Genomic DNA, 10,398 nt, shown 5'->3' on the forward strand with positions numbered 1-10,398 from the left:
CTGTTTATCACACAGACCTGTCATATCGCTTCTGAAGATATGGATTTAACCACTTGAGAGTATGGATTACTTGTATGCTGTCTTTAGGTGCTTTTTGGACCTTAATATTTCTGGCCACTTTTTATTAGCATTGACCTACAGAGCTGAGATATTCTTTTAAACATCTTAGTTTGTGTTCAGCAGAAGAAAGAGAGTCACACACATCTGGGATGGCATGAGGGTGAGTAAATTATGATAATTTATACATTTTATAATATTTCTCCATACATTTATATATTCATATTTGCTTTATATTTTTATTTCCTTTTAAAATAAATTTAAATTATATTTTTAAAAAATCTCAAAAAGTTCCTGTGGACCCCTGCCACTCTTTGTGGCCCTCATTTTGAAACCCCAGAAAAAGAGAAATACATTTGTAGAGGATAAAAACAACTGGGTGACTCATGAGTCTTGCTTAAAACGGAAGCACAGATGTGCTGCAGAATTGTGCATGGACCAGTGCTTATATAAGAAAAACACAGCATGGTTACATAGCATATGCCACTGTATGCTTTGACTCACTATCTTCATATAAACTCCTATTGGTAAAATAAAAGGCAAAGCTGGCTTGTTTTTTCAGACAGGATGCCAATATGACTAATAATCCAATCCCAGTGTTACTCAGCCCAACATTTATGAGAACAGCGCCCTCTGGTGTATGACTGTGCTCACATCAAGCATAGTCACACATGCAAAGTTTATCAATGGTAAAAGCAATGAGCACAATATGAAAACAACTCCATCACCTAATAGATGGATATTTAATGATTCACCATAATGAAAATCACTCAGAATAAATGAGTGCTGTAATACATGGAGAGAGTTATCTGTTAGCATTCCCATGCATTGATGTGCTTACAACTAGTTTCACTAGTGACTATCCTGAGCTGTTACATGAAGGGTAGCAGATAGGGGTAAGTAAATAAGTCAGTAGCTTAGATCAGAATGGCCTTTTACCCATACTACTCTTTATGCTTTTGCATGTTGTAAAATCGTAAAAGTAGTATGGAAGTGTGCCATTCCAAATTCAACCCATTTCTTGCTTTTAAAAGCCCTCCAAAAATCAGGCACTGGTAAAAAATCTACTATAATATAATGAAATATTTGCGATTTATATGTTGCTTGCAAAAAATTTATTTGTCGGAATACATTTTCAATGACGTCATTTATAGAAACAGGCTTTTTGCCCACACAAGGGGCCGTTCAGGCAGAACGCATTGCATGGTTTTACCATAGTTTCCCCAAAATGTACGGTAATACCATGGTAGATTTTGGGCAACTGAAATGCTCATACAATCTCATGTTATTAAAAACATTTCACCCCAGTGACAAAGTTCACACTTCTGTGACAGCAAAATCTGTCATGCTGGGTGGGGATTTTGAGGAGCCTATCGCAACCCAAAAGCAATTACTGCAAAGCAAACACACTTGAAGTTAAACGCCCAGATATCTCTGTTTGTCATATGAATGCTGGAATTCAGCTACATTCCACAAAGCCACTTCTGCAGGGAGGAACCTTTGACATTAACCAAATAAGGAAAAAAAAAAAAAAACAATTTCCAAACTGAAGTGCTACCGTTTGCACAGAACGACTAAAACAACCAGGTTTCATCCATCAGCTTTATGTTATACCTTGCTTATCTGGAAATTTGGTGCTCTAGGATGGTTTGAGTATGGAGAGGTATGTGAACGTATGAAGCATGCTTCAGCAGGACAAGAAATACAGTGATTAAACAAGTGTGTTGCTTAGTAACCATTATCTGTTAATAAATGAGTCTGTCATCAGAATTGAGCCCCACCCACAGAGGTTGAGAGGTGACAGAGACGTGTACATGCAATTCTAGTTCTGCAGGCTTAGAATTGACAATCTGAATGGATTAACATGTTCTTAAGACATATGAATCAATCAAGGTTCTAGAGATTTTTCGAGGCCAAAGAAACTTTCAGAACATCAGATCTATTATGGAAGTAGTGTGTAATTGATAGGCAACCACTTTGGAAATGAATACTTATTTTACACAGTATTGACTAAAAATGTAAAAAAAAAAAAAAAAAAAAGAAACGAAAACAATCTTTGGAAAGTTATTTTTGCAACTCCATTTGATGTCACTTCCATTGACATTTAAGTATGTTGGCTGATGTCACAGCTCTAACGAAATTCATTACAGAAAAATGTTATCACAGAGTGAGACTCTAATGAAGAAATATCTATTCATGTATGATTTGATTGAGTCAGCACATTATGACACAGAGATTGCAAAACAACAGAACTGAATCAATTATGTTACACCCGAGCCACCTAATCTGACATCATCATTTCATCTTCCTTTCTAGCCGTCTTTTTCTGATTTTTACCTTCTCAGTCACTCTAAATATTAAGGATTACTGACTTTGAATATACTAAAGGTACAGAAAATAACCTGTTAAGCTATGCTGTCTAAATTCCTAGTTTGCTGTATGTCTGTTTATTCAAGCATAACGCTTTTAACGCCTCATAATATTTTGATCAAGCCTCTGATCACACCCAGAACATGTAAGAACCTCTTATGCGTTCAAGCCAACCATGTGGACACAAGGGCACAATGGATCTAACTCATGACATGCTACTTACTGTATCCAAACTGACAACTTTCAGGTAACACCCCAGATCTTTAACTACTAAGCCACACCAACCTATGACAAAGCATGACCAAAACACAACCAAAATGTAATAACAAATTCCGAGGCAGTGCCAGGGAACTTGCATTTAAACAGCAGTTGGGATGAAGCCAACAGCTGATAAAAATGAAAGTCCATCTCTGTCACTACCTAGGGTACAAAAATACCATCTCACATACTCAATGGTTTAAATAACTAATATTAGCAGCTTTGACTACTGTGAGTCTGCTGGATCAACAAATATACACACTTACAGACGTGCACACACACACAGACATACAGAAATAGTTGTGTGTGCTATTGGAACGGCATGCTGTTGAAACATGTTCTTGTAGCTATTGAGACCAATAGTGCACCAATGAGCACACAAACCACTGTAGATCAATACACAATACAATACACTTAATGATGCTTAAAATACCCTAACACAGAGAAAAGTCCCTAAGTAACTAAATATCTAACCCAATGTTAGTTTAAGAGAATCTGAGATCTTCTATCTATACTAGCAGGATAGTAACATGCTTAAATACTTTCTCTGACGACAGCTGAATGTGCAAAGATAACAATAAGTAGCCATTCATTGGCTGAATCCCACAAAAGTGTCAACACTGTGACTTTGTAGCAAAAAAGAAAGTCAAAACTTTGTACAGTATGTTTAAAAAAACAGACCAGCCCGAAGAGCAAAATCAGCTCAACCAATTGCATTAGTTTGGGGTGGGAAAATCTGTTTTTTTAGACCAATAGAAGAAGGGGGGAATATACACTCACTGAGCACTTTATTAGGAACACTATGGTCCTAATAAAGTGCCATTGTGGTCTTCTGCTGTTGTAGCACTTCCACCTACATTTTTTATGTGCATTCTGAGATGCTATTTTTCTCACTACAATTGTACAGAGTGGTTATCTGAGTTACCGTAGCCTATCTGTCAGCTTGAAACAGTCTGGCCATTTTCCATTGTTTTTTGCACCATTCTGACTAAACTCTAAAGACTGTAGTGCGTGAAAATGGCAGGAGATCAGAAGTAACAGAAATACTCAAACCAGCCCGTCTGGCAACAACAATCATGCCACTGTTGAAATCAATGAGATCTAATTTTTTTTTCTTCCCATTCTGATGGTTGATCTGAACATTAACTTACGTTCATGACCCGTATCTGAATAATTTTATGCACTGCACTGCTGCCACATGATTGGCTGATAAATAATTGCATGAATAAGTAGGTGAACAGGTCTTCCTATTAAAGTGCTCATTAAGTGTATGTGGAAACCTGTTTGAAGTCATAGGACCTTATTCATGAAACACGAGCAGAACAAATTTGGTGTGCAAATTCTTAGAAAAATTTAAAATTATTTGTGCATAAATTTTCCAATTCAATTCAATGGAAGACATTGCATAATGCATTTACACAAACATTTGTTTCTGCTCATGTTTCATGACTTAGGCACATTATGTTTGAGAATCTTTTGAAGACAGAAATTACACAATTCAGCTTTAAGGAGCTGTTGATCATCTGTCACAGTGCTTTTAGCCTGAAATAATTCTTGATCTTATTTTGCATATACAGTATACTTAAGCATATAAAGACAAGATAATTCAATTTAATCTTAATTTATTAGTTTATAATATACATACATGCTTTTTAGCAGCAACATACATTTGAATGTCCATGCATAATTAGGGACATTTCACTAAAATCTCTGAAGGACATAAGGTCATGATTTCGCAAGTCCAGGTCTCTTTTTGAGTCATTTGGTATGACACCATAACAGATTATTACCAATATCTTCTCCTTATTTCAGTTGATTATCATAATATATTGGCCAATATAAGTCTTCGGATACCATTTTAGGGAAACTATAAATCTATTTTATGGTGTGATAGAAAATAATTTTAGTAAGACATTAAAATTAATGGCATAAAATATGCTTTGCCAATAAAATTATTAAGATCAATCTAATGGTTTGTTTTAAAAATGTTGGTTCATCAAAATCAATGTGACAAAAATCAAGATAAAATACACAAAAATTACCAATCATACTTGTATAAGTAGTTAATTAGTGTTATTTGCTAAGTTTTTTTTTTCTTGTTATACAAGTGTCAACTATTCACCTGATTTGTTTTAAAAGAAGAACTGTATGTTATCTGTATGCATAAGTGTCTCCCTGTAGGACATTTGTTGTAATGTCAGTAGCTGATGTTGAACAAGGATTACATGTTGCTCTGTGGGTGTGGAGCACTGAGGACTTGGATTGCAGCCTGTTGGCCAACATCAACCACACAGCAGAGAGCTCAGCTCATACATGACACCAAAATTACTCTGTGTTTCCCACGACATCTGCATAACCAGATAAAGTTGCAAAAAGCAAAACTGATGGTAAGGATATTAGTATCATAATGGACAAAGCAGGAAAATTAATAGTCTAAAATATCAGTAAATGCAAAAGACAGTACCAAACGGGAAAACATGGGCCACAATGTCACACAACATATTTTCAATTTATAAAGCAAACAACAAGTACTTTGCAACTTTTATAGAGATAGTTCACCCAAAAATGAAATTCTGTCATGAGACCCTCATGTTGTTCGAAACATGACTTTCTTTCTTCCATTGAACCAAAAAATCTTCTTATATGGACTGTTGAATGAATGAAAGCCTCATTCACCATTTACTAAAGTTGCATTTTTTTTTCACCATACAATAAATGTGAATGATGTTCCAAGGAAGAATGAAAGTCATATTTACATTTATGCATTTGGCAGACGCTTTTATCCAAAGCGACTTACAGTACACTTATTACAGGGACAATCCCCCCAGAGCAACCTGGAGTTAAGTGCCTTGCTCAAGGACACAGTGGTGGTGGGTGTGGGGATCGAACCAGCGATCTTCTGATTACCAGTTATGTGGTTTAGACCACTACACCACCACCACTCCATATGAGTTTGGAATAACATGAGGTTGGATTAATAACAGAAGCTTACATTTTGTGAACTAGGACCTAATTCTGCAAATTCTGAATTTGTTGAGCGGGATGACAATACACAAACATAATCATCCAATTAATCACCACTGCTTTCTCACAAACACACTGTAGATCAATACACTACACTGTTACAATATTGTATTTATTTATTTTTAGGGCCATGTCAGCAACCAGGCTATCCACATGGCGAGAACAAATTACATATCAAAAACATACAAATTATATAAGGCATTTTAGATCCATGTTAGACAGAAACTCTAAACTCTGTAAGATGTTTTCTTTCTGTAAGATGTCTACTTTAGAAAAAATACTCAGTATAATGTGGTGGTCAGTCTTTAGAGATTCCAGAGATTGAAGACAAGATTGAGTCTTAACAGTTTCGTCCTTGTTCATTCTTAATAGTTTCCAGGGCTAAAAGCAAAGCACGAGCTTCAGCAGTAAAAATGGAGCATTGTCCAGGAATACTGATTACATAATGTTGATCTCTATTATCTCTTTATTCTCTGCTTTTGATCCATCAGTAAATACAGGTTAAATAACGTCTTATATCTAAAAATGTCTTTTTGTGTCAAAATTATATTTGGCCTTTTAGGTATAGGAAAAAAATTAGTTCGGGTTAAGTTGTCCAAATTCATATCCAGGTTCTCTAAATAAGGTTTGTAAAGGGATTCAATGGAAAGGAGGAGGCGAGAACCGGCTTGACAATATAAATAATAGTTTTAATGATAAACTTAAACAAAAGACACACATGAAGGAGCAGCTGCCGTAAATGATCTCTCTCCGTCGCACCACCATCAGCAGTAGGCCATTATCCCACTCAGAGGCTTGATTAGCGCCTGATAAGGGACCGGGTGTGTATAGTCACGACGACCCGGCCCCACCCTCTGTCCTGTCACATTCCTCCCTCATTCTCACAGGCAGGGGAGCCCCCGGCATAACATATACCCCCCCCCTCTTTCCCTGGGGGAGGGCGTGCCCTAAGCCCCGTCTGCTGGCAGCGGTCTCAGACCCCACCGCGTTTCAGCGGCTGGTAGGGGACTCATCCGCCCCTGGCAGTGGCCCTGACCGCTCCAGGCGGTGGGTTAGGAGCCCCTGCTCCCCTCGCGGTCGGCAGCTGTTCCTCCTCTTCCAGACGGCCGCGGCTGCTCTGTTGGGGTGGATGGTAGTGGCGAGAACTCTACTATGGCGTATCCCTCCTCCTTCCCGGGTTTCGGCACCAGTGTAAAGGGATTCAATGGAAAGGAGGAGGTGAGGACCGGCTTGACAATATAAATAATAGTTTTAATGATAAACTTAAACAAAAGACACAAACACACACGTGACGGAGCAGCTGCCCGTAAACGATCTCTCTCCGTCGCACCACCATCCGCAGTCGGCCTTTATCCCTCTCTGAGGCTTGATTAGCCTGATAAGGGACCAGGTGTGTATAATCACGACCCGGCCCCGCCCTCCGCCCTGTCACAAGGTTTTATCCTCATTTCAAAAGGTCTGATATGTGTGGGTCTGGCTTCATCTAAGTAAGATCGCTGGGGTGAAAGTAGGCCGGACTGCTTTGGTTTGCCAAAGTTTCACTGCATATTGTAGTGCCAATTTCAAATATCTGTTCTGAACAATATACAAAGCACGCATAGTCTAACCGGGATCTGACTAGTACTCTATAAAAGGTGTAAAAGTACAGTGAAGTCGGCATCCCATTTTGATTTTTCCAGCACTTTTATAATATTCAATGTCTTGAAACACTTTTTCCTCAGGTTTTTCATGTGTGGAATAAAGGTAAGTTTGTTATCGAACGCAAGTCCTAAAAATGTAAGTTCTTTGACAACTTTGATGGGTTCTCCTGATACCGCAAAAGGCAAAAATGCATACAAACAGTCTTTGTTTTAGAAAATGTAAACCCATTTTTGATTGAGTCATTTATCTTATTGATGCATAATTGCACTTGTCGTTCGATTAATTAATATTGTTACAATACATTAAATGATGCTTAAAAAATTATTTAACGCAGAGAAGAGTCTAAGCAACTACATTTCTAACCCAATAGATTAGTCTAAGAAAATTTTAGTTCTTCTATCTATTCAAACAGGATAGTGACACTAAAATACATTTACCTATCCCAGCTGAATATGCGTAGACAACGGTAAGTAAGCCATTCTTTGGCTGAATCCCACAAAAGTGTAAACACTGTGACTTTGTGGCAAAAAAAGTAAAAACTTTGCTCTGTATGTTTGAAAAGTCCAAGCAATGGCGCTATTTCGTGGCAGAACTATATGTTTTGTTAGACCACCGGGTCATATGGGTTTCGAACAACATGTGGCTCAATAAATTATAACAGAAGTTTCAGTTTCAGGTAAAGTAGGACCTAAAATCTATTTCAGCAAATTATTTATTTGTTGAGAAGTATGACATAACACATAACCATTAATCATCCAATGAATCACCACTGCTTCTTCACAAACACACCCAAAAATGCTATCAGTAAAAGCTTTTAACAGCACTGCACATTGCAACACATAAATCTGTTGCCAGGCAAACAGTTAATACAAGGGTTGAGCAACCACAGGGGACACGTCCCCCACACTCTTTAAAAGGGTGATTTTTGTTCCCTGCACTTTTCCAAGCTAAACCCCTATGGAGTCAAAATGGTGCATTTGTATACAGAATTCTTTGCATTTTGTTACTTTGGGATGATTGAGCGACTATCCAGCCAGTCACAGATGAGTTTCATGAGCTGAAAAAGCCTTTACGTAATAGGCCATCAGGCTCCGTTCATTTCAACAAAGTTTCTTTCAACGATGCTCTTTATCCATGTTTTTTATCGGCATTGATGTTGATCTAAATTAATAATCTAGAGATGAGGAACACACCTACGGGAGCTATTTATTGGCATATCGTTCTTGATTGGCAGCATTATGTGAAATGTGAACTGTAAAGAAAACCTTCTGTAAAGAACACGTTGTAACTGAAGTTTTTATCAGCTCCTGAGTCTTCATTAAGTTATGCTTTTTACATAATTTGGCAAAAACAACTGATCAAACATTAAGCAGATTACTAGATCTGTGTTATATATGTAAAGCTATTTTTACTATCAGCCCCTTTTTTATCTCTATGTTGGTGTGGAGTCTGTATAGGAACTGTATAGGAAAAAGGATAGATCTGCTGTGTTCTTTTTTACTTAAGTCAATAGATATGTAGACACACGCTTTTATATTTGAAAACGTATGGATGTTACTGAAACTATTAATTTTTATTAAGCTATTACAGTTATTGTTTGATAAAAGTCATGCTCAGCATCTCACAAACTGTAGAGAAAGGATAGATTTGCTTTGTTCTTATAATGCTTAAACCCTCTACTAAAGTCTCTTTTTAGGTCTTTAGAAATAAAATTATTTTGATCGTTGATTAAGTGACTGATTAATTTCCCACAAGACACTCATTTGTCACAACCTTCTGGCATCACCAGAAATTATCACTGAATCATTAAATGGATCTGAATGAATTTTGGTGAATGTAGTCAAAACACTCAAGTATGCACAAATGCACAAAACAGAATGAAAAATAAAATTGTGCACTTGCACAATTGTCATTATTGTAACGGATTAAATAATTGATTCAGGACCAGCTTGTGCTATCTTTTATTGTCATGTGCTCCACAAGATGCCCTTTATATTTGTAGCCAATTTGCAAAATTTGGCAATACTTGAATCTTTAAAATACTACAAATATTAAAAGTAAATAATACATATATATTAATATATGTATGATATAAGTATTATATATTAATATATACTGTAATACGTTAATACTACACTGTAAGTGTTGGGTCTGTGCGAGCTACTGACAGCTGTCAAACCACCTCCCCCACCTTTTAAAATGAGTTCACGGTGACAGAACATTTATTTGTAGAGGTGCAGTTTTTTTTTTTTAAGTCCTAAATGCCCCTAGTAGTTTAGAGCTTTATAATTTGAAAACACATTTCTGAGCATTCCCCACATTCCAGCACTCCTCCCCCCAGACAGCCAAGACCTCTTGGCCCGCACTCTTGCTGTTTGTGTCGAAACACGCTTTTGTTAGAAAAGCTCAAATCCTTGCACTGTCAAGTCAATCTCTGCACCTCAAACACACTCTAATACACACTTGCAGAATACTAAAGTAAACCCATGCACACGTTACTCTTTGTGATCTCAATATGTTTATATCCAGTAAGTGAGACCTGTTGCTCAACGGTGGCGTCCTGCAGGTCTGGATGGTCCTGCGTGCTGCGGATCCAGCTGAAGAACTGGCCCATGTTTAGCAGAGCTGAGTGTGTGGGAGCGTCTCTGTAACTCTCCCTGCCTCTGGCTGGGTGTGTGTGTGAATGCTGTCTGAGTTATAGCATGTTCCAGGCACAGAGGGGAGGAGGAGTGGTCAGGGGATGAAAGGGCAGGGTTAGTGTACTTCCTGAAGGCGGGTTTAAAAGGTGGGAGGAAAGAGGCATGTTAAAGGAATAGTTCACCCAAAACTGAAAATTTGCTGATAATTTACTCTCCCTCAGGCCATCCAAGATGCATATGACCTTTTTTCTTCATCAGAACAGGATTTAAGATATTTAAGAAAGTATCCCAGGTTTTTAGCTTCATCCAATGTAAGTGAATTTGTGACGGTCCAAAAAGCATATTTAGTCAGCATCAAAATGTTTTAATTAGCGATTTTTTTTTTTCAAACAAACATATCGATTAACTT

The 10,398-nt window shown here is 37.4% G+C and overlaps 1 protein-coding gene across 1 annotated transcript in view; it reads right to left on the bottom strand.

Moving 5' to 3' along the window:
- Nucleotides 1-10,050, bottom strand: part of cast (calpastatin) — a 45,949-nt gene extending 35,899 nt beyond the window's left edge. The window contains 1 exon segment of the mRNA XM_052103753.1: nucleotides 9,890-10,050. Coding sequence (XP_051959713.1) covers nucleotides 9,890-9,964 — 75 coding nt within the window. The 5' untranslated portion in view covers nucleotides 9,965-10,050.
- Between the last annotated feature and the right edge of the window lie 348 nt (nucleotides 10,051-10,398).

Source organism: Xyrauchen texanus, chromosome 34 (assembly GCF_025860055.1).
Source record: "Xyrauchen texanus isolate HMW12.3.18 chromosome 34, RBS_HiC_50CHRs, whole genome shotgun sequence".
In the NCBI taxonomy this organism is placed as follows: Eukaryota; Metazoa; Chordata; class Actinopteri; order Cypriniformes; family Catostomidae; genus Xyrauchen; species Xyrauchen texanus.